Source organism: Leptopilina heterotoma, unplaced genomic scaffold (assembly GCF_015476425.1).
Source record: "Leptopilina heterotoma isolate Lh14 unplaced genomic scaffold, ASM1547642v1 Lhet_113, whole genome shotgun sequence".
Lineage (NCBI taxonomy): Eukaryota > Metazoa > Arthropoda > Insecta > Hymenoptera > Figitidae > Leptopilina > Leptopilina heterotoma.
The window spans coordinates 1,009,613-1,035,279 of record NW_025110832.1 but is presented as its reverse complement, the minus strand read 5'-3'; the positions used below and the strand labels follow the sequence as shown (position 1 = coordinate 1,035,279).

Genomic DNA, 25,667 nt, shown 5'->3' with positions numbered 1-25,667 from the left:
ATATTAAAATTCCTCTCCAAAATTCAATTATTTTCAAAAATTTTCCTCAATTCTCAATGGATTTTATTATTTTCATAAATTAATAAAATTCTCTTTAGGAATTCAATTATTTTCATATAAATAATAAAACTGATAGCAGAATTTCAATTATTTTTAATATACAATTTTAATCAAATTCCTTGAAAAATAAAATTATTCATAAAAATTTTATTCAAATTCGTCAAAAGAATTCAATTATTTAAAAATTTATTGATAAAATTCTTTATGAGAATTCAATTTTAAGAAACATTCAATTATTCTTTAAAAAATTATTTATTGTTGTATTTAAAGAATTGAACTCTCATAGCATTTTCTATATAATGAAATTGACATAAAAATGTATTTTAGTTAAAATTTTAGATAATAATTAAATATTAAAAGCATTATAGTGTGAATTTTTAGAAATAATTGAATTTTAAAAAGATCTCAAATTAAAATCTTTAAAAATCTGAAATGAATTTGAAAATTCTCAAAAAACTTTTTTCAGAAATTATTAAAAATAATTAACTTTAAGAAGAATTTTAGTTTAAAATTATGAAAATGATTTTAAAGACGTTTCAGTAACAATATTCTTAAAATATAAAATAATAATTTTATCTGTCATCTTTCATTGTTATAAAATAAATAAAATAAATTTATAATAATATTCTTCTAAGTTATTGAATTTTAAAACGTTTGAATTTGAAATTTTTAAAAATCTTAATTCCTATGGAAAAATATTAAAGTTTAAATATTTATTTAAAAATTATCTATTTAAGTTCCAAGTAATTCTATAGACAATCAAAGATATTCAGAAATAAATGTATATTACAAACATTTTTTTGAGTAATCTAATAATTTTGAGAGTGAATCAGAATATTCTTTAGGGTCAGGGAAAAAGTGAAAATTTTGTCTGGAAATCAGGGAAAAGTCAAGGAAAAATAAAATAAAATTTTTGTGGCAACCCTGACAAATTATTTTCAAAGTCTGTAAACAACATTTGAAATATAAACGGAAAGACATTCTTCAAAAGTATAGATTAAGATAAACAGATGCGAATGCGCGATTGTATAAAGACGCGAGAACGAACAATGGATAAATGCATGTTTATATAGAAAAGGATTTAAGGAAATAAGAAAATAAATAGGATTGCATTGAACTCAATTGTCTTGGACAAGTGAGTTAAAAAGTTAAAGTTCTTAACGAACAAGGTATATATGTATACAGGATTAGCTTATACATGTAGAAAAATAGAGCTGATTAAGGGATTTTTTCTTAATTCGCAGTGATCCGAAAACTGCTCTTCAAGTTTTTATAGTTACAAATGTTTTATCTACCTTTTTGGTAATCTATAAGCTTATGTGCGTCAACTAAAATTATATTTGTTGTTGTAATTGAAATTATATTTGTTTATTTTAGTTTTATACTGGTTTTCTGATTTTTTTTTGTTTTAACTGTTATAACATAAAAGTACCAAATTGCAACAAATAATCAAAAATTGATACCAAAAATATGAATCAAACCAAAAATGGATAATTTTTGGTATCAATTAGATCCACTTTAGTATCAGATTGATACTTTTAAGAAAATTGTGTTACTATTAAAAAATAAAGTATATGCAATGTCGCGTATATTTTATCTTAGGTTATATCAGTTAAACTTATTTATAAGAAAAGAAAATTTTCGTCAAAAAGATAATGCATGACTGATATTCTGTTAACGTCTTTCATATATGAAACATTTTCCCCGAAGTTTTCAACGTACATTGAATTTTTAAAAAGCGAAAAAACATAAGTTATCGCATTCATCTGTCAACCGCTTGAACAGACGACGTGCATAAGATTTCCTGTGATTTTTCTTTAACCAGGTACAACTACACGAATCAGTGGATTTGGCTTATAGAAATATGTGCATTTCACAAACTCGTGTTGTGATCTATAGAAGAAAATTTGTTTGAGTATACGAACCGATATTTAAAAATGACCAATAGAATATAAGCTGTTCCGGGAAAGCTCCATTGATGTTGGACCGTCGGCACATGGTTGGAGCACGTTTTCTCTCATTTGCTTCTTCCATTACTATATTTATTATTAAACACATTAATCGTTTACCTTTAAAGCACCTTTAAAGTACCTTTAAAGTACCTTTAAAGTTTACCTTCAGTGCACCGAAACTCTTTGACTCAGTTGCAGTTCCGTATCTGTAAGCCAATTTTTGGAAATTCGGTATAAACGATTTCTTTGTAATGGTTGCGGCTAAAAATGCTTGAAATTGTTCTCTTTTGGGATTCTTGACATTTTTCGTAGATGAAACAGTTTTTTTTGTGCTTGTAGGAAGGGGTCACTGAAGAGCAATACATATATCTGACCTGTCCGTGTGGAAAACGCTCGCCATGCCTTGTTAAGCAGTGTGGTTGCACAAGAGGCTCTCGAGAGCAAATCTGTTAGGGCCATCGCGTAAGGGCCACTCGTTGCTGAATAGAGGAACCTTTTTCAATCTAATTGTTCCTCGCCAACTTTCCTCGTAAAACTTTATACGTTTTTAAATTGCTTTTTTATATAGGAAAATGCTCTACGGAGCTTGTTAAGGAAGAGAAATTTAAAAATAATACAAATTCGCTTATAGTCATTAGTGAAGTTTCCAACTCAAGTTATATAAACGTCTAGAGAGGAAAGGCCCATTTTATTGGCCCCTGAAAGCTAACCCAAACCCTCGTTACCTATCATAGTCGACAGAGTTTTGCCCCATACACTTTGACACTATGCGGTAGGAGAATAAACCACGAGAGGGGCTCTTGCAGGCCCAACTTTCAATTTCCACATGGATGACGCTGATGACGTGAGATAGATAAGTGATCTTTTCTGTAAAATTTGTTGCACTCCTAACTTATTGTTAGATTACTAACTGAATTAAATTATCGAAAACACCCTTTCGAGCATATTCGCATTTCAGAAGACTACTTTCTTTGCTATTAATAACAACAACAAAAATCAACTATTTCGTTGTAATTTTTTACATCCGTTTTTTTATGTTGAGTAATAATTTATAAAAACCTCGTAAAACATTATTAGAAATGAATTATTATGGATATTAAAAATTATCTATTTTTAAATCCAATTAGTATAGACACCCTGATAGTTTAAATTCACTGAAACTTGAAGCAATATTTAAGTATTGAAACTTGTGCAGCTTTTTTAGGTGTGAAAATCCAGGCCAACAAATTTTTAAAACTCATCTAATATTGTTGTGAATTCTGCTGCATTAACATTGTTGATAATTTGATAATATGCACTAAAAAAAATGAATAAATTTTTTGTAAAACCTAATTTTTGAAATTAGTTTCTTCGGCGGACGTGTACACAAACTCTGACTTGATTCTACCATCAGTCAAATCGTAATCCGATTGAAAAACGTTTATATCATTTCTACATGTGATCTATTCGAGTGTTACGCGCTATATTATAATTTAAATTTAAATCCAATTATAAGTAAACTCAATTTAAATTCAATATAGATTGTTTAATTTGAACATTATTCTATATATTCTGTGGGCAATCCTTGAAACACAAGTTTTTGATAAAAATTATCAAAATATCATGAATTATAACAAATTATAACAATTTTTCCTTATTTAATAAATTAAAAATTTGCTGCATATAATTATTATTATTATTAGTGACGCGCTCCCAAGAAAGGTACCTAAGAAGCAAAAAATTTGAGGTTATGTTCATAATTTTGATGTAAAAATACAGAATGAGAATCAATTATTATTATAAATTATTGATGTTTGATTTTTAATTACATTCAAAATATTCAATAAAAACTGGTGTTCAAAGTTAAATAATTAAAAATGAACTTTTGATATTAAAAAATTTAACACAAACATAACCTATAATAAATGTTCTTCTTATAGGCACCTTTCTTGGGATCGCGTCACAGTAAAACTAAAATAATATTTTTCTTATAAATTTTCACAAAAGTTTTAGAAATTTAATCAAATAATATATGAAATTAATTCAGCTTAAAAATTTTTTATTTTAATAATAAACTATAACATAAATTTTCAAATCCTTTGTTAGTTACCAAAAACTTTTTTTTAAATTTAATGAATTATCTTTTAAAAAATACAATTTTTCGAAACATAATTCTTCAAAAATGCAATTTATTATATTTCAAAAAAAAAATGTTTAAAAGGAATAAAATTAAATTCCTTCAAATATAAAATATATTTCAATGAAATTTGTCACAACTTTTAATTTAGGGTAAGTGCGTCAATTGCTGCGGGTGCTTCAGTTTCTGCGTCATTTTAATAATTTAAGTGAATACATTTGTTCAGGGCACAAATAATTTTGAAATTTTTTTTAAAAATTACTTAACGATGTAAGTTTTAAAATAGATATAGGAAGTATATACCAAAAAATAATATTTATGTATTTTATTTTAATTAAAAGTTGACGTGTTCAAGGTTTTATTTATTTTCATTGCTAACTTTGCTGGCGGTGCAAAAATACCTACATAAAAAAGGCTTTATTATTGTTTTTAGACTTAAAGTGGTTATTACTATGATGATTTTAGATAAAGAAAACCTTGTTTTAAAAGAAAAATTAAACTTTACTTTATTTTTGTCTGTTATTATATTTTATTTTTAAGAGTAGTAATTAACACAGAATTTGGGCTTGATTTAATTTCTGCGCCCTCAGAAAATCAACTAAGACTGGTTACAATAGACTATCTATTTTGAAAAAGAGCAAGAAAAAATTATGAAAATGAAAGAAAAAATGAAGATTATGGAGAAAAAACTAAATAAAATTTAATAAATACATAAATTAATTAAGGAAGAATTCTGTTATTAAGTTTTAACTAAATGTTTCAAAAATGTGATAATTCAGAAATTATTTGTTACTTTTGTTAATATATGATATATATTTATTTTTAATAAATTTATATTCTATTCAATTAAACATTGATTAAAATCATTGTCCCATTTTGATTTCATAGTAGTTTGCGGTATTATACACATAAACACGAAATTATGCGCAGAAACTGACCCACAGGAATTAAATTCGAGCAGCAACTGATGCGCAGCAACTGACTCAAACGCGCAGAATTAAACGCATTGAATATTATTTTTAATTCATTAAATTTATTAAAATAAATTATATTTTAGAGATGTTATTTATTGTAAACATATCTTAATAACACAAACTACAAATTTAATAAGACATAAGTTCAATTTGATCAATATAAAAATTATATTTTATAGTTAAAAGACGTACGTCTTGACCAAAATACCGCAGGAATTAGTACACTTACCCTATTGTTCTACTTTTTAAAATTATTTTCGGGAATTCAAATATATAATATCTTCAAAAAAGAATTTGAATACAATTTTAGAAAAACATAACTTGAAAAAATTTTTTTAAATTAACCTTTAAATATTATACTTTTACGGCGATTAAAATGATAAATAAATTTAAAAACCTTTTAAAATTTAATTATTTCTGAAAATTCCTATTATAACGCTTCTAATATTCATTTAATTTTCAAAATTTTAACCGGGATTTTTTTAAATCAACTTTATTACAATTTAATGATAATTGAAGAAATTCACCTTTAAACTGATACGTGCTGAAAAATCACGCTCAGTGCCTACCCCCGGTCTGTCAGACCGCTATTCCCTTTTTTACGGTTTTTTTTTAGTAATTTATAATTTTCTAAAGACAACTATTGTAAATATTTTTTACTTTTTAACATAAAAAGTCATTTTTATATTATTTTGATTCAATTTTTTTTTATTTTTACATATGTTACAATACAAAATTTAGATTTCGAAAAAAAAATTTTTTTTGAAAAAGTTGTTAACTAACAGATTTTTATAAAATATGAAGATACTGAAAAGCTCAAGTTGTTATTATACTTTGAAACAAGTTATAAGGAAAGAAAATTTTTGTAGCGGTCTGTCAGACCGGCATATCAGTTTAAAGGTTAAATACAAATTTTTTTTTATTATTTTCCATATTTTTAGTTTTAATCCTTGAAAAAATACAATATTTAAAAATAATTTTTGAAGTGAGAAAAAAGATGCTTTGAAGTATAAAATTTATTTTAATAAAATTTAATTTTAATTGAAATTTTTTTCAATTTTTTAAAATTTTCAGGAATTCAATTTTTTTCAAATAACATCTTAATTACTATTTTTTTAAAAATCTCATTTTTTCAGAATTTCTGAATAAAATTTGAAAAATTTTATTAATTTTTGTTTCATATAAATATTTGAATACTTATTGTTATTTATCTGTCCAGCAGGAATTAAAATTTCAAAATACTTTCAGTGTAAAACTTTTTGAAATTTAATTAAAATTAGAACTGAAATTCTTCCAATTCTTGAAATATTTTTTAAAATTTCAACTTCAAGAAAGTCATATTTTTGAAATTCTTTTTTAAATGTAAAAGTAATTTTTAAAGTCTTATAAAAAAAGTTGTTGAACTTTAAAAATCGCTTTGATTCACACATTTTTTAACCTAATTCGATCAGAAATACGAAATTATTGTTATTTTAAAAACCAAAAATTATGGAAAATATTTTCTTAATTTTTTTAAAGAAATTCTTTCTAACCGAAATATTTCAAAGTTGAATGTTTAGCATTTTTTAAAAGTTTTTTTATCTCTGGAATTAAAAAATCACATTTTCATAAATATTCATAAAATATAAAATAAACTGATGGGGAAAAACTTGCACGAGGAAGGAAAGTGTTGATGAAAGCACAAAATAAATTCATCATCATTTAACTTGGCAGCGCCAAGCCGAAGCGCGAAGGTTTGCGTATCGCCATTCGATTTCGGTTGTTTTACCTACATGGTAGAAAATTTGTATTTTATGTAGGTTTTTGTTATAAAGTTTTCGTGGAACAATATAAATATATTGTGTTTCGAGGAACTGTACGCTGGAGAGTATCAGCAACAACGTGAAAATAGGACAAAAGCAAAGAAAATCTGTCCTGAACTTTCCGCGTAAAGTTAAGCCGATATGAATAGCTCGCAGTTAGAAAAGGGTGTCCACACAAATATAAATACGTACGTATGTGGAGGTATACTGGTATGTACACTTGGTATAAGGCATAGTTATGCAGTCATGCTCGTTTTGTTGCTTATATACACACACACACACAATTATTTCTGTGTGTGGGGCTATACATGGCAGAGCCGAAGTGCAGGATATAGTGCACAACATAGTTGATTTGTTCGTGGATTATAGCCCCTGCGCTTCGCGTCATATATGTCCATACGTGAACATCGCAGCTGCGTTATTTCTCTATGTTTGTCGGTCGGTTTGCTTATACTCATTGGCATTTCAAAGAATTTTTTGACGACAGTCATGACAAAATCAAATGAAAACGGTTTCGAATTCAACATTTTTTACAAACGCAAGCGCATACGCATACTAGAAACTTTTTACAAAGAAAAAAAGTGCATTATACAATTTTGCCTCAATTTTCGCTAAATTGGATTTCTTTCAACTTTTCGGTGCGGATGAAGCAATTTTTCATTTTTCACTGGAACAAATAAAACGGCAAATGTTTCCACGACATCTCATATAACGAGGATAGAATGAGTTTGACAAAATTTTCATAAGAGAATGATGGTATCAATTTTAGCCAAAGTTTAATAAAATTCAAATATCCAGAATTCGCACTCGATAATTAATTTTAAAAAAACAGCTTTTCAACTAAAAGAATAGTAGTAAAAAAGTGACTATCGCAAAATTAAACCAAACGACAAAAACTCCTCAACTTTTTTCTAATTTTCATCAAAAGTATTTACTTCTTTCTTATCCTACTGCTAATAAATCCTAATAAATTAAATTCCTGCAACGAACTTTATTATTCATCAAAGAATTTAAATATTTAGAAAAATAATTTAATTCTTACGAAGAGTTTTATAAAATTTTTTAAATTATTCATTTCTTTAGACTAATTTTATCCAAATTCTAATTTAAATAATTGGATTCCTGTGAATTTTTTATTGTTCATAAAAAGAATTGAATTTTATTTAAGAATTGCTTTTATTAGAATTTTTTAAAATAATTGAATTTCCAAGAAGAAATTTATTACTTTTAAAAATAATTGAATTCTTGTGGTGAATATTGATATTTATGAAAATAATTGAATTTTGCAAAGAATTTTGTTAAAATGACTCTAAATTTATTGAATTCCTGTGAAAATTTTATTATTTATGAAAATAATTGAATTTTGGATGAATTTGAATTGATTTGTTTTGCGAAATATTATGAATATATACTATAGATGTTAGAAATAATTGAATTTTGAATATTTTTTAAAAATAATTGAATTCTTTATAAGAATTGTATATAAACATTGTTTTCAATAATTAATTTTTTCGAAATATAATAAATAATATGAAAATTGGTATCTTTCATTAATTTCTCATACATATTAAGTGAGCAGAGCAAGTGTTAATAACCCTTTTGTCCCTTTTGAGTCTCAAGTTTTAAAAAATGCATATAGAATTTATATTGTTTCAGGTGAATATTTTGGCGAATAGAATAGAAAAATCTTAAACACCCAGTGTAAGGTATATATACACATACCGTGAAAATGATTTAATCCTTTTGAATCCATTTTTCACCAATACATCTATTGATGGGAATATATTTCATGTTACAGTGAACCCCAATCTAATATCTTTTTTTCCTTTTCTGCATGGGGTGATATTTTTTGTGAATAATTTTCAATCTCACAGTTCAGAAAGTTCATTTTTAAATATGATCCTTTTTTCTAGACAAGCAAATGGGGACATTTAACATCAATCTCATACTTCCAACGATATAGATATACATTTACAGGGTTTTGTCACAAAAATTAAATTTTCTTTTTCCCTTACTTTTCCCTGATTTCTGGAGAAAATTTTCCTTTTTTCCCTGCCCTAAAGAATATTCTGATTTTACTCTAAAAATTATTAGATATACCGAAAAAAATTTCTTTTACTTATTTACGAATTTCTTTAAATGTCAAACTTGGTCAAACTATTCAGAAACATCAATAACTTCCTTTTTAAATTATTATTATTTGTCCATAGGAATTAAAATTCTTCAAAGGATTCGAATTCAAGCCTGTTTGAAATTGAACAATTGACTTATTATAATTTGAAGGGCTACAAAACTTACTCCGCGAGGAAGGGAAATACTCATTAAAACTTCATTTTGTTTTGAATTGTTTCTATTTCCAACTAAAATTTATAAAATAGTAACAATAATCCATATTCATCCTGACCACAATGGACCCTTAATACAGCCACCGTCACAGTTGCATCCAAACATATTACAGGGTCCAACACCGCAATAGAATCCCTCTTTTTCCTTACCATCAGCGCATACTGTGATACAACACGCCTTGGATGATGGATCTTTATCATTCAAACAAGGACCAGGAGCTTTACCACCTATGTTGCAACATTCAGCACGACTCTCATTAGGAATTAATAAAAATGTTACAACAAATAACAGCAAGTAAGTAGTTTTCAACATTGTTGATATTTTACAACTGTACTTTTTGCAATGTTTCAATTTTCAAAATGTTTTGGAACTACTTTATTATTTTTATTTTAATTATTAATCAAATACGCGTCCACTGAAGAAAGGTTTGAATTTATTAAACTCGATTGATAATTACGTGGCCTTAGAAACTGCAGTTTGTCATATATATAGAGGTACGCGAGTTATTAGACATAGTAATATCTTTTATAATTTCAGAGTAATTCCACTTACTAATTACACGTTGTTATATTTTTTCTTAAAGAATTATGACTATTTTTATGCGTCGAAGAAAAATAATCACATAGCAAATTTCTATGTTTCAAAAGAGTTAATTTATATGTATCCGAAACAACGATAATTTTCCTACTATTTTCAATTTGTATTTTACATATTTTTAAAAAATTATTTTTTTTAATGAAAAAATTAATCATTATTTTATTATTAAAAGTAAGAAAAATTCAGATTTCCAAAGATTTTAATATAAAACCTTTTCAGAATTAAATTATTTCTAAAAATTCACGCTGTAATGCTTTTAATATTCAATTATCATTTTATGAAAATAATTAACTGTTTGCGTAAAATTATATAAAATTAAAAAAAATTAAATTCTTTAGAAAATTTTTATTAAAATATGTAGTTGATATAGTAATTTCTAAATAAATAAAACCGTTGCCAAATTTAATATTTTTTGCTTCCTCGTGAGGAAGCTTTGTAGTCGTTTAATTTACAAAATTTTTAAAAATCCTTTTAACAAATTTTCTTCTATATGGGACTATGTTATATAAGACCCTGAACAATTGTCCGGATGTATGTATGTGTGTATGTGTGTGTGTGTGTGTGTGTGTGTGGATCCCGATTTTTGTGAACACGATAACTCGAAGAGGTTTTAACGAATTTGGCTAAAACTTACCAGGTATATTTATCCTAAAAATATCTCGAAATGGATTGATAGACTTTAAAAAATTCTCAAAAAAAAATTTTTTTTTGACTTTTTTCTAAAAAAAATTTTTTTTCAAAAAATTTTTTTTTAAGTTGGTTATTGAAGTTAATAAATAATAAAATCTTATTCTTTGCATCAAGACGAATCGATTGGTATATAAAAAGTATAAATTGTATGAGAATTTGCAGAGTTAATCACAATTAAAGCTGAAAAATTCGCGTTTTTATCAAAAAATGAGTGCTTTCCGCAAAATTATGTTGTCGTATAAGAAAATCTTACTCATTTATTTCTAAAATCTTATTCTTTGCACCAAGACGGATCGATTGGTATATATAAAGTATATATTGTATTTAAATTTATAGAATTAAAACCAATTATAGACAAAAAATTTGCACTTTTAATAGAAATTCATTTTTTCTTAAAAATCATGTTGCTGTACAATAAAATGTTATTATTTATTGAAAAATAAATCAAAAATCTTATTCTTTACATCAAGACGAATCGATTGATGTATATAAAGTATATAATCTATTGAAAAATATAGAATTAATTACAATCAAATTTGAAAAATTCACTTTTTTACTAAAATTTTTTTTATTTATTTAGATTCATGTTACTGTTTAAGAAAATTTTATTCTTTCTATTAAGACGAATGCACTTTATTTTATAAATGTTAAATTGTATTAAAAGTTATTTAAAAATTAAATATTCTTATTGTTAATGCTTCCTCCACGAGGAAGCAAATTTTTTTTGCTGATCGTAAAGAGGAAGCAAAATGTTCATGTAATGAACATCTGGATTTACAACTTGTTTTTATAATTTTGGTGTTCATTTCATGAACACTTTGCCTGCTCATAGAGATAATAATAATAATAGAAGCTTATATTAATTTGTTATTTGATTATTAAAGAAAAAGGAGTAATTTATTGAATACTAATAATTATTATTAATATTTCTGTAGTAAATAAACTTTTATGAGTAACAATAAAAATATAAATAATTAGCAAAATTGCTTTTATTGAAATAAGTTTATAAAAAAATTTTTTCTTTTTTTTCATTAATTTATACAATCTTATTTATTTTAATTAATTACTAAATTATTATTATTGTTTATAATTATTTAAATTTATATTTTATGTAACACTGTTGAGAATTATACACTAAACACTTAGAACTAAGAAGGAAAAATATCGTACGCGCGGGGGATTGAACCCTAGACCTCGAGGACGCAAGTCGAATACACTAACCGCACAGCCACGCAAGCTTGGAAGTGATTTTACTTAAACTTCCTTTTGAATTATGGGATATGCCTATTAATTAATAAATTAATAATATATTAATTAAGTGTTTGATGTTATTGTTGATGAATAATGTTTTTGAAAATCTTGGAAAATATTTTAATAGTTAATAAATCAAACGATGTTGTTATTAATAGTGGCCGGTTTAATGCCATTATAACAAATCTTGATTGTTTTTTAACTCCTTCGCAGTACTGATTTGGTGTTATGCCAGTTTTCTGCCAGTACTGATTTTAATACTTTTTTAACTCCGACGTATTACTGATTCGGTTTTGGAGTCAGTATACTCCCAGTACTGATGCGGTTTCCGAAAGTCAGTACCGACGGTCAGTACTGAGTCAGTACCATGCCGGTGTTTAACTCCGTCCTAACTCCGGACATTTCTACTTGGGTTGCGAGAAAATGACATTTACCCACAATTTTTGGTTTTTAAAATACCAATATTTTCGAAATTTATTATCGAATTAGGTTCAAAAATAGGTCAATCGAAGCGTTTTGTAATGCCCTACAAGTTGGTAACAATAAATTTTAAAGTTACTTCTAGGGGAGAGTGGGTCAAAATGGGGTAGGCGGGTCAAATGGGGTACCTCTGTTTTTCCATGATAGGTATACTTTTAATTTTTTTATCCTCGACATATATCATTCATGTTGATAAGAAACTGTTATTAATTATGAAGACACTCGAAAGAAAATTTTTTTTTGAAAGTTATACAACTTTTAAGTTTTAAGCAAAAAAAATATGAATTTTTTTCAAAATTAAATTGCTTACTAAACTTTTTAGGATAATGGATTTAATTTGGCAAGAGTGAGATCTTTTTTAGTACCTATATTCTAGAGTAATTTCCAATAGAATAGATTGTTTAATTGTTTACAATAACTTGGAAATATTGCATTTTGTTTTAATATGCAGTGTGGGGCAGAATGGGGTACCTAAGTGTGGGGCATGCCGGAAGCTACGCCGTTTCATTAAAACTATTTAAAATTATTATATTATGCATATTTAAAGGTTTCCTGCAAAAGAATCGATATTTTTGTTTCCAAGCATTTATACTATCTATGTTTAATAATCGATATATCGATATTTTGCAATATCCATGTTTTTTTGTTAAATTATAATAAATATGACTTGTTTTTTCATAGTAATAAAGAATCCTACTTTTTGTTTGTATTTATAATCTCATACAACAAGAATTTAATGAATTTTGAAAAAATATTCAATGTTTTGTATAGTTATTTGATGCCACCCCATTTTGCCCTACGGGTGGGGCAAAATAGGATTTTAGCACTTTCTCAGAAAATACGATATAAGTTCTTTCAAAAATTTTTTTCTCCGCTATTATTATAATTTCCTCAAAGCTAAGTGTATATACTAAGAAGAATTCTGAAGTTTAGCTGAATCGATTTATTCGTTTGGTTCTCTGTAAACTGCCAATTTCAAAAAGGTACCCCATTTTGCCCCACTCTCCCCTACATTTTTTAACAAAATTTTCATAAAAGTCTTATTTTCCAAAATTTTTTGGTTTTAAAGGTTTAATATATCCGGTTAATATGGACAAAATATAAAGACAGCGCAGGTTAATGTTCAATTAGGGCTCAAGAGATAATTATATGCGTCTTAAAAAACTCTACAAAATTATGGAAAAACCTTTATAGGTGTCCTAACATTTTTTTAAAGTTATGGGCAAAAGACGTTTTTTTGCAAAATTAAAAATCCAAAAAAAATTTAGTTAAACTTTATTAATATATCAGAAAGTACTCTCACTTTATGTCCGCAGGTGAGATCTACAATTTAAAAAAAAATTCAACCCAAAAGCTCTTCATGATTTCGAGATATTTATGAAAATGTGATGTTTACACACACACACACACATATACGGAATGACATTTTTTAAAAATGTCATTTTTGAACTCCTTGAGGTCAAATAACAAAGATATGTCAAAAAATCGAACTCGAAAAATTTTGGTATTACAATATACTTCCTCTATGAGGAAGTAATAAATATTGAAAATAATATATGAATTCAAAAAAAATTTTGAAATATGTACACTGGGGTCAAAAAGTTTAAGTACATTTGTACTGATTACTGTTATGTGCTCGCTTCGCTTAAAATTCAAATATTTCTGTAAAAATAGATGCAAGAGCTATCAAAGTAGGATCATTTTAAAGTTCAATAAATTTAGAGTCAAATAGGCTAAGATATAACCAATTTAATAGTGTAAATATTAAAAATATAATTCTTTAAAGTTAGAGATTTTTTGTGAAAATTACGATTTTGAAATCTGTAATTCAAGCGCACGCCAATTGAAGCAAAACAAAAAAATATAAAAATAGAGAATTTTCTTATGAATTCTAAAAATTAAATTTCCATTCTCAATTATAAGAGTATAAATATATATCACATTTTTCTAGAAAAAAAGTAAAAGACTAAAATATTTTTCTGCTGTCTTTTTTGATAATATTTAAAAGTCCGCATTTTTCTAGTAGCGAAAAATTATTGAGATGTAAGAAGAACCACAATAAAAATGTCGAATAGCCAACTGTCATATCTATCAATATTACAGTTGGAACAATGATTAAACGTATACGGAAAGGAGGTTCAATTTCTACGCTCCCTATATATAAACACTTAAATCTCAGTTCAGCTTGCAAGAGCACGAAGCATTTTAGATGGAAGAGTCATGTTACAATAATACTTTGCCCTATGATGCAAAAATACATTACAATTCTCAATGAGATAACACATTTTGAAGGCCGTGGATAATGGTACAAATAGAAAATTAATGTTAATACTTTTAATATTATTCTTTTGTTATAGTAAAAGATAGAATACAATATAATATTAATATTATTATTACCTGAACTCTTGATTCCGGTAAATTGATTTTCAGAGCAACTTCTTCCCTCATGAAGATATCAGGATACCTCGTCTTTCCGAATAAAGCCTCTAAAACATCCAACTGAGCTCTCGTAAACGTCGTTCGCTCGCGACGCTGTTTTCGTTGATTCATTCCTGGAATTGAGAGTAAAAGCAAAAATTAGTTTCAGAAAATACAAAGTCTGATCAAAAGGCTTAAAAGTAAATTAGGAAGCGCGGATGAGTTGTTTTCTGTTTTTATGATTTTCGTAAATATTCGGTAAATATTCGTGCGCTTGTTTCTGAGATTTTGGCCGCTTCTCTTTAAGCAGCTGGAAGCGAGTTGAAAGTTGGACTCCTCAAAATGGCGCTATATATTCCGAATGTGCCCCATGACCCCCTTGTAAGCGGATTATCTGAGTCCCGAAAGGAGCAAAGCAAAACTCGATGGCACGAGAAGGGCTGCTCAAAATTACGCTATCACGTCCTCACAACAAGCAAGCAATGTCCTCCCTGAACCCTCTTCTATCTGCATGCCGTTCAGTTGATACGAGACGCTTTCCTGCTTCTTCTCTCTACAGTTTCTCATTTCACTGAATTCTACGTAGTATTTCATTAGCGTGTGTATATATTGCACAATAGCGTCAATGTCACAAGACTCTTTCGATTTTATACATTATAATAATAATCAGGGAGCGTCACCAAATTTTATTCGAATATACATTCTTCAAGTAAAATAAATTTCTCTAAATTATCATTCGAATGAAGCGTGGATTCAAAATTCGTCAGTAACTATATAGTTTCATTTCTACAATTCAAATTCAAATCCCGCATTTCAGCTCAGACATTAGTTGCTCGGTTTGTAAATAATTTCACAACATTTTACTATCGAACAGTTTTTCTATATGGATATCAAAAATTGAGACGAAAAATTAATCAATATCAAAACGTTGCTTCGCCACAATTTTAATATTTTTTTTTGTCTCAAATTGATGAAACGTTGCTTTGCAACAATTTTTTACATTTTATGTCTGAATTTGATATTTTGTCCAATTTTGACAAAAAATATTTTGATATTTGTCAAATTGAGACTAACTAACATATGTGACGCTCCACGAGAAAAGGGACCTTATGACAAGAGTAAATAAGGTCCCTTTTCTCGTGAAGCGTCACATATTCAGAATTTTTAATCACAATTTTTTAAAATTCAACTTCTCTATAAAACTTCTGTAATTTGAAACATTTTGAAATTTAATCTATATTATAACAATATTAATTTAATTGAAGGAAATGAATTTATCATTCGGTAATTAAATATTAAAGTTGAAAGAAAGTTAATAATTTTTCCGAATCAATCTCACAAATAAATAAAATCTCTTAAATAAATCTCTTAATAAGCTCATGTGAAACTCATGAGCTTATTAAGAGATTTTATTTATTTGTGAGATTGATTTGGAAAAATTGTTAACTTCTTTCAACTTTAATATTAATTTAATATTCTAAAATATAAAAATAGTTACTAATAAAATATTGTAGGAAAATTAATAGATATTAGTGCAAAATAAATTTTTTTAAAAGTTGTTTTTTTTTCTTTTTTAAAAATAATTTTATTTATTTTATGTCTCGTTCTATTAAGAATCAAAAAATTAATTTTTAGAAATTTCGTATCAGTTTTGTTCTAATTAGTTCAAATATTTACTGATTCAAATTTACAGAATAAGTTTTGTGATAATATTATTGCAAAAAAATTTTATAAATTAATTTATTTTCCACTATTTTCTATATGAAATTTTTTCTATTTTGAAATAATACAACATTTTTAATAACATTTTATATTAATTTTTGTAATTTTTGTAATTTCTTATAATTTTGAACCTGGAATAATTTAATATTTTTGCTTTTGTTTACTTAAAACTATCAAATTACAACGAATTGATACCAAAAATGTGGATAAAAAAAGTGTTCCAAATTTTTGCTATTAAATTTGATACTTTCAAAAAAACTGCGTATATAGAATTTTATTAAAATTTTTTAAAGTTATAATTGTTTTGAATAATTTTATGGAAATTTTGTGAAAATAATTAAAATCTTATAACTGAATTCTTTCGCGAAATTTTATTAAAATTATATTGAAAATAATTGAATTTTTGCAAATTCTTTCAACGAATGTAATTAACATTGCATTGAAAGAACTCAATTCTTATTTAGAATTTTATTAAACTTTATTAAAAACAATTTAATTCTTTTGAGAAACGAAAATTTTCTTAAATTTTTTGAATTTAATTGAATTATTGTTTAAAAAAGTTTTATGAAAGTTGAATTTTTTTAAATTTTTGTATATCTGAAATTATTCAAAAATTGAAGTTGACATTTGAAAATAAAAAATTTTGTAATTTAGATACATAATTTTAATAAATTAAATGGCCAGTTATCCTAGTTATTCATATTATATATTATTTATAAAAATTGAGAGTGGAGCTTTTATAAAATTCAATTATTGTTTGAAATTTTAAATAAAATTATTCGCAAAGTTATTTAAAATAAATTCAATTTCAAATCTGTAAAGGTAAATATATTATTTCTCTGACCTGTGGCAACTCTGAATGTGATATTTTAAATATTTTTTATAAAATAAAACGCGCTTTTATATATTAGAAGAACATTCAATCTCTTTTCTATGAAATATAATTAATAAGTTTTAGAATAAATATTTCTATTTTTTCCCACAAAATAACCGCAGTGTTTTAATTTATTTATTTAAACACATTTATTAAAAAAACAAAAAAAATTACTCAACACATAAAAAATTTGAAAATTCTCGCTCAAGAATCACATAAAATTTTCTTGATTCCATGACCAAAACATGAAATTCCATGTTAATTCCAAGTTTTCCATGACATTATTTAAAAAATAAATAGTTGTTTTAATTTTTTATATTTAAACGATCATAAATTTTCATCAAGTTTACAGCATTTTAGGGTAATATAATCGCAAAAGTTTTTAAACCTCGTTATTGAGAGATGTTTTCAGTCTACCTTGTAGTCGAAATTTGAGTCTAAGAGTATATTTTATTATTCTACTTAAGTTAATTCGATTCCCACTTTGAGGAATTTGACACAAATTATCGAACAAAAATCACGTGAGAATAAATTCTACTTACTATCCCAGAGTTTTATGAGTAAGAAGAAAAAACTTTTTTTTGCCCTATATCATGATCGAGCAATGATTGTGACAGGTTGAAACCAAATTCTTGAAAAATGTCTGAAAAGAAATAGTAAGTAATACTCTAAAAATTGTTTGACAACTTTACTAAAATAATTTCTGAATGTCAAACTGTAACATATTGTGTATTGAAAAAAAAATGAAAATTTTTGAAAGTCGATAAAAGAAACTCAAGTCCCATCGAGAGTCGCGCTGCTTGATGATGACAAAGCAAAAAGTGATTTCGTTTCTTGTTTACGAAACTGTATGTCACCCAGAATCTTATAATCTAGTGACGAGAAAGAGTCGAAAGAGTCCACTCTATGTTATCAAATTTCTAGAAATTGATCAGTGCTTGTCATACCGTGGCAATTATGATATAAGAAGACTTCCGCGTCAGTAGATGACACCCAGGACCGACGAGAGAGTATCAGAGTTTTTATTCTCCCTCTTTTGAATGTGGTTTCCCCGTAGTCATTGAATCTATGATCCATATCTTGTGTATTGTTGGAACACACATCACGACCGTCATGCTGGGTTATGCCATAAAGAAGAACGACAAGGATAACAAACAGGAGAGGAAGGGAAAAGAAGTGGGAACCTTGATTGCCGAGTGGGCGTTTACGCTACCGTTAACGACGCCTTTGCTCAGCTACCGAGATTCCTGGGAGCGACCCTCTGCACCGTACAATAGAATTCCGATTATAACCATTCGTCCCTCATAAGTTCCGTAAAACGAAGTCAATTTGACCATTTCATATTGGATTTATAATGATTAAAAGGCTCAAAGGAAATTAATAGGAGGCAATATTAATAACCCTTCGCCACTCGAGGCAATTTCGCTAGCCCAGCGCTGGGCCAATGCTCGTCATTAACTCGGAGTTAGCCCGGGTCGAGTGCCGAAAACAGACCATGGTCAACTAAAGCCTTAAAGTTTATTTTACTGCAAAAACTTTTTAAAAGAATAACCGATTCTTCTCAATTTGAAACCCAACGAAAGTGAACTTACTTTCGTTGATGGGTTTCAAATTGAGGTGCATGGCGTTTAATATCGGTTCATTTTGAGCTGCGAAAACCGAACCCAAGTATTTTCTAAAACTATGCCAACGATCGAAAATGGATTGGGCCAACGTTGACGAGTAATCTTGCGCCAAAGGCTCTAAAGCTTTTTTCAACTCACGTATTTCCCAAAGCTTTGCCGACGGCCCAGAGAACTGAACTTCGTAAGTCTTTTAAACTTCACTTCAACAATAAAATTTATGACGCTATTACTCATTTGGCAAAGTTTGGCTAACCTTGCTCAACTCGACAAACAAGGTGATCGCAGCAATGCTAATTTATCAGACATTCGGTTTACAGAAGTACCAACTAAAATTTTATTGTAATGTGCGAAATTTTTTGTTTTTTAAATTATAAAACACAATTGTTAGAAAATTCGAGTCACATTTAACTTTATATTTTCAACCAATTTCCAAGTGCACATCAGTCCCCATTCTTTATTTGGACTTTTGCACAAAATTTAAGCTCAATCTGTTCAGTATACTTAACACGAGAAAATGTGTAGGACAAAATAAAATTATATAATCACAAATAAGAATTTCATTTTAACCCTTTCGTGCCTCCGGGACATGTGTATGTTCCACTTAGATAAATTTATGTTATTCTTATAAAAGTTAACCAATTAATTTGCTGTAAATTCCTTTCTATTCCGAATGGCCGCTGCTACAATTAAATAATAAATTACGTAGTACGATTATAATTATTATAAACCATGGCACTGTAAAAAGAAGGCATCTTATTTTAAGATACTTTGGTATAGTCACTTTTAAGTTGTTTCCAAAAAGTTATCAAAAGCATCTTAAAATGCATTATCTGATGAAAGTTGGAAAAATTAAATGTTTTAAACGTTTTAAAAGTGACTAGAATGTATTTTAAGATGCTTGTTTTTGCAGTGAGGTAAAATATTTAAAAGAAAATAGCAAAATCTAATTTTTCAAAAATACTCAAATTCGCTTAAAACTTATCTTACCCGCAGTCTCTTGGCTCCCAATATTGGACCGATATTGGTCCGGTGAGAAATTTCTCACTGGGTAGTTTTAGTTCTTGAAAAATTACTGTTTCAGCCTTTTATATAAGTTTTACCGAACTAAATTCAGTAAAAGCTAAGGAATAAATTTTTCCCGTGTGATTTTAAATATAATGAATAAGTCTTGAACCATACTGATGTTCAACATCAGTGCGGTTTATGTTGATAATTGATGCTCATCTTTATGAATTGTTATTCAAAAAAGTATAAACATAACCTAAAAATCGTGACTCGCTTCTTTCAGAGCGAGTCACGTATCAATTTTCAATTTACCTGTTCTTATTATTTCAACTTCGAGATATATATATATTTTTGACCTCAGATCAGTTTTCAAAGTAACAAAGTTTCATATTTAATATATATGCGCATAAAAATATGAGTTTCCCACCTATGGAATTTCATCTATACGGAAAACTAATGAGAAATAATCTGCATTATATAATAATTTGAAAATATATATATACATATACTATACGGCATTAATATCATGCAGAATCTTTTCTTGAATATTAAAATTTTCCAAAAATAGTTGCATATGAGCTAAATGATATTAGAAGCTATAGAGATAGCTTCTTATCCTAATTGCCGAAAACAAAGTTTTTATCCTGACTAATCCGACTGTAATTTAACTTGTTTAGATCAATTACTTATCTACATTATACGCAAACTTAGTATAATTCTCTTAATCTGAATCAGTATAAATTATAAAATAGTGAATTATTTCTCATAATTGTTGTAATTTCGATTTCTTATTTTTCATTTAATTCTATAAGTAATTTTTAAAAAATTTCTTTGTAGAATGAAGATCGTTGAAGTGAAAATGAAATTTTACAGTTGAAAAGTAATAAATGGGAGGAAAAATTGTAGAATTCGAATGGTTTTTACATTTCATGAACAATAAAAGAATACGTTAAAGAGCGAACTCGGTCCTAATGGGTTGTCAGACACCCACAGTGGAAAGGTTGCCGAAGTTTTATTCGATTTATTATCGCTGATACGCTGTCACAGGAAGACACAGGGAATTGATATATAAGGGTAGCTTTGGTTCATTGACCCGCAACAAGATCAGACACGATCCTAATAGCAAACTCGTTTTCTGTTTATTGGATTTCTGACTCCCTCAGTCAAGATTGCAAATGGAACCAGATTCATGAGTTAATAGGGCACTAATAATATTTTACACCACACTTCTCCGTCGCATTTTCACTCCTATACGAAAATAGCTCATAATATGCGCATCATTTAAATTGCAATTCTTCCGAATTCATTTCATTGCAATTTAGAGGAACACTTCTATTGTCTTAATAACTGCGAATAATTTTCTTCATTTGTCAACTTTTCAAGAAAAAGTTTATTCTATTTCTAGAAGCTTTTTGTTGCCCAGGGTGTGTCAAAAGAATGGAACCTCTTCATCATTTAGTGTTCTTGATGTCATGCGAGTAAAACTAAGGGTAATTTTCTCAAAATCATTAAATAAACGAGAAACATTCTCACGAAAGGAAAACGTAAATCATTTTTGAAAATTTACTTCTTCTTGATCATTCGCAAGACAAAAATCTTCAATAAAAGGGAAAAAAGGAGAATCCACTAATTTTTGTTACAACGATAAAAAAGTAACGAATCGAGAAAAAGGTTGAAAATAATTGAAATGCATCAAGACGCGGGGGATAATGGAGTCTAGATTATTCAAGGAACCGTGGGGATAATAGCACGTGGCGGAATATTAACAGTGGGGAAATTCATCCTAAAGGACCATCAGCAATAAAAATATTTGGATAACTTTTCTTTTACACCAATGCATATTGTCCATTATTTATATAGTTTTCACTCTCTTCGTCTTTCTATTTCTAAAACCCAACATGGAAAGATAGTACAAACATACAAGTAAAACATATATTTGCATACAAATATAAATAAAATAACCAAGTTGCATTTTTTTGCTTACTTCCGTTAAAGATATTTATGTTTCGTAAATTTTCAACAAAAAAGGGGATTACAGACTTCGAACTCGATAATTAATTTTTAAAAAGTAGCAAAAAGTAGCTTTTAAACTATAAAAAAAAGTTGTAAAAAAGTATAGCTATACGAAAAATTCCTGCTACGAATTTTATTATTCATGAAAGAATTTTAATATTTGTAAACATAATTTAATTCTTGCGAAGAATTTTATAAAAAATTTTAAATAATTCATTTCTTTCGACTAATTTTATGCAAATTCTAAATTAAATAATTGAATTCCTGAGAAATTTGTATTATTCATGAAAAGAATTGAATTTTTACGAAGATTTTTACAAAAAAATTTTTAAAAAATTGAATTCTTTCGGAAAATTTTATGAAAATATTAGATTTTATTAGAATTTGAAAAAAAAGTTGAATTTCCAAGAATAAATGTATTACTTTAAAAGATAATTAAATTCTAGTGATGAATATATTGTTATTTATGAAGATAATTGAATTTTGCAAAGAATTTCATTAAAATGCCTCAAAATAATTGAATTTTCGGAGAAGAATTTTATTATTTATGAAAATAATTAAATTATTGAGGTAAATTTTATTAAAATGTTTAAAAAGAATTAAATTTCTATGAAAAATTTTGTTATTTTTGAAAATAATTGAATTCTTGTCGAAGACTTTATTTGTGAAAATAATTTAGTTTTTCGATTAATTAATTAAAAATATTTAAAAATAATTGAAATTCTTTGTATTAATTATGAAAATAATTGAATTTCTTGCTTAGAATTTTATCAAAACTTTTCTTAATTAATTGAATTTTCATGAAAAATGTTATTATTATAGTGAAAGTAATTGAATTATTGTGAAGAAATGTATATACAAATTTTGTTAAATAAAAAAAGACATTTTTTTAAATAATTAATTTTTTCGAGGAAATTGAAATTAAATTTTTAAGAATAACTATACCTACATTTTTTGAGTAATTCCTGTAAAATTGTATTAAAAATTTTAAAATAATTGTTTTTTTTTTGAAAATGCTATTCTAAATTAATTGAATTTCTGTGGAAATTTTATTCTTTATGAAAATAATTGATGGATTTTATCAATTTGTTTTTATGAATTCTTTTGCGAAATATATTTTATGAAAATACTTGATATTGAAAATAATTGAATTTCGAATATTTTTTGAAAATAATAATTGAATTGTTTTAATGAATTTGATTATAATTTTTGAGAATAGTTTTTTGATTTCGAATATTAGAGAATTTAAAGTATAGTGGAAATTCTCAAAAAAAAAAAAAAAAAACAGAAGCAGAAATAGTAGCTTTTAGTGACTGAAATCTAAAAAAAGTAGTAAATAGTAGATTTATTTGCATAGAAATAAATAAAATATCCAAGTTGCATACCCTTTTTTTCTTTACTTTCGTTAAAGATGTTTATGTTTTGTAAATTTTGAACAAAAAGGGGATAAGAAAACAAAGAATGGATTTGATTCTTGTGTAAAATAGAAATAACCAAAGCTGTATAGAGTCTTGACATGCAGTATTAGGGATGAGCGAGGAGCTATAGCTAGGCGGGGACTGTAATCAGGCTTACTATTTTCTGAAGAGCCGCGCTATTGAGTAATATGATCTGATGCAGTTTGGACAGTGGGGTGCTAATAGGCGAGTAAATATTTTGACTCGTTCTATTTGTGGAAATAAAATTGACCGAAATAATGACTTATTCGACACTAATTACTTGCGATTGTAGATATTCAATTATTGTTAAAGAGGCGAAGGCATTTTTCAGGTATATTAATAGAAGGTGTAGAATTCACGAAAAAAATGAAAAAAAAAGAAAATAGGAAGCAAGGGCAAGTGGCCTTCGTGAGTGAGCTTCATAACAATAATGCACTAAAGATGCTAATGAGTAACAATATCCTGTAACACACAGTTACATCGAGCGAACTTAATCGGATAATACTCGCATTACCACTATCCGATGCATTTTATCCTTATTAAATATAATATAACATATTAATATTCTAAATGTGCGGTTTGCGAGAATTTTGCATGACTTTAATATATTGTGCAAGATTTATCGAATCGCAATCAACAATTAAAAATTGTGCTGCCTTATTAGCCACGAGAAGTAATTGCTGTCGCATAGTCAATCTGTGGGTGGTCTACTCACATCATCGTTATATTCAACAATTGTTTGCTTTACCCGTTTGCTGGAAAGAAGCTAAAAAGCGTTTGAAATTTGAATTGTTTTCTAACACTCAAGTCCAAATAAACTCGAGTGTTTACTCTGCAATTAGAAGCGGATTTGTATTATTTCTGCCTCACCCTTCTGACGCTTTGCCATTTTCTCCAGTTCAATATTCTGAGCCTATCTACTCAATTTACTAACAACACGCGTCGAAGTAGGGGCTTTCTGTCATGCGGCATTCCACTTTGCTATCCTATTTGCGGTCACTTGGTAAGGACCTACTACCACACGTGTCAAGACACGTGCCACCTTAACTTGATACCTATGATTGAATGATTGCTACTTTCTCCACCGGATGCGTTGCGTTGCGTTGCGTTGGTCTTATTTTCCGCTTGTATTCATTGCGACAAAAGTAAAAGTAATCCCAATTGATAAACGCGCACACGCATTCGCTTTATTATTCTTTCATCATTGTCCGATTAGATGCGGAGCAGGAACATGCAGAATAGATAAATTACTCGATAACATCTTCCTCATTCTCGTGCTTTTAAAATCGCATTTCGGGCCAAACAAATCTAACTTTGCATAAACAGATTCCATGACATGATTGTCGAATCATTGGTAAAAATTAGTAACGTATATTATTGGACCAAACTATCAGTACTGGTCTTCTTATGTATTAATACCACTGAAAGCAAACAATCTGTTAGTGCAGATGTCGCAGTGTTTATTTAGAAATTGTAATCAGTGAGAAAATATCCACATAGTACAATATACTGTGTTAACATCAACTGCCGTGCAATATATTTAATATGAGGTCTGGGCAGAAAAATTTCTTACAGCATAAAAATGTAAACTTATTCATTTCAGAAACTATTCAGTCCCAATATTAAAAATTAACTTGTAGTGAATCCCAGTATTAAAATCCCAATATTAAATCCCATTTTTAAAATGTATGTGTTATAATTTTTATATCTTAAAACAAACTTGTTCAAAAGTATATATGGCATACTGCAAAAAGAAGGCACCTTATTTTAAAATACAAATACTATTGTAGTCCTTTCTAAGTCGTTTCGAAAAAGTTATCAAACACATCTTAAAATGCATTGATCTCTAATCTTTAATATTTAAAGATCAAAAAATGAAATGTTTTAAACATCTTAAAAGTGACTACAATGTATTTTAAGATGTTTCTTTTTGCAGTGTTTTAAAATACATTGTAGTCACTTGTAAGATATTTAAAACATTTATTTTTACATCTTTCATCTTAGAATAAACCAATGAATTTTAAGATGTTTTTGATAACTTTTTCAAAACAACTTAGTTTTTTTAAAATTTTTTAAAAAATTTTTTCAAAAAATTGCGTTTACGTAATTTATGTATACGGACCCTAAAAACTGATCGTGTTAATTTTCGCACATTTTAATTTTTAGTCAGCAGAATCCAATATACAATTATTAGATTATTTGTATTCACTTGAATTGAATGGTTTTTTATGATTATAAGTAAATAGGAGATATACATCAAACATACACTTATATAGTGATAATAAGTTGTTGACAACACTTGT

General features: G+C 27.1%; 1 protein-coding gene across 3 annotated transcripts in view; it reads right to left on the bottom strand.

Annotated features, from left to right (window-relative positions):
- Positions 1-25,667, bottom strand: part of LOC122506232 (homeobox protein OTX2-like) — a 48,380-nt gene that overhangs the window by 3,148 nt on the left and 19,565 nt on the right. For all 3 annotated transcript variants that reach the window (XM_043618316.1, XM_043618308.1, XM_043618324.1), the window contains exon 3: positions 14,666-14,820. In XM_043618316.1, the coding sequence (XP_043474251.1) occupies positions 14,666-14,820 (155 nt within the window). The remainder of the gene's footprint in view (positions 1-14,665; positions 14,821-25,667) is intronic.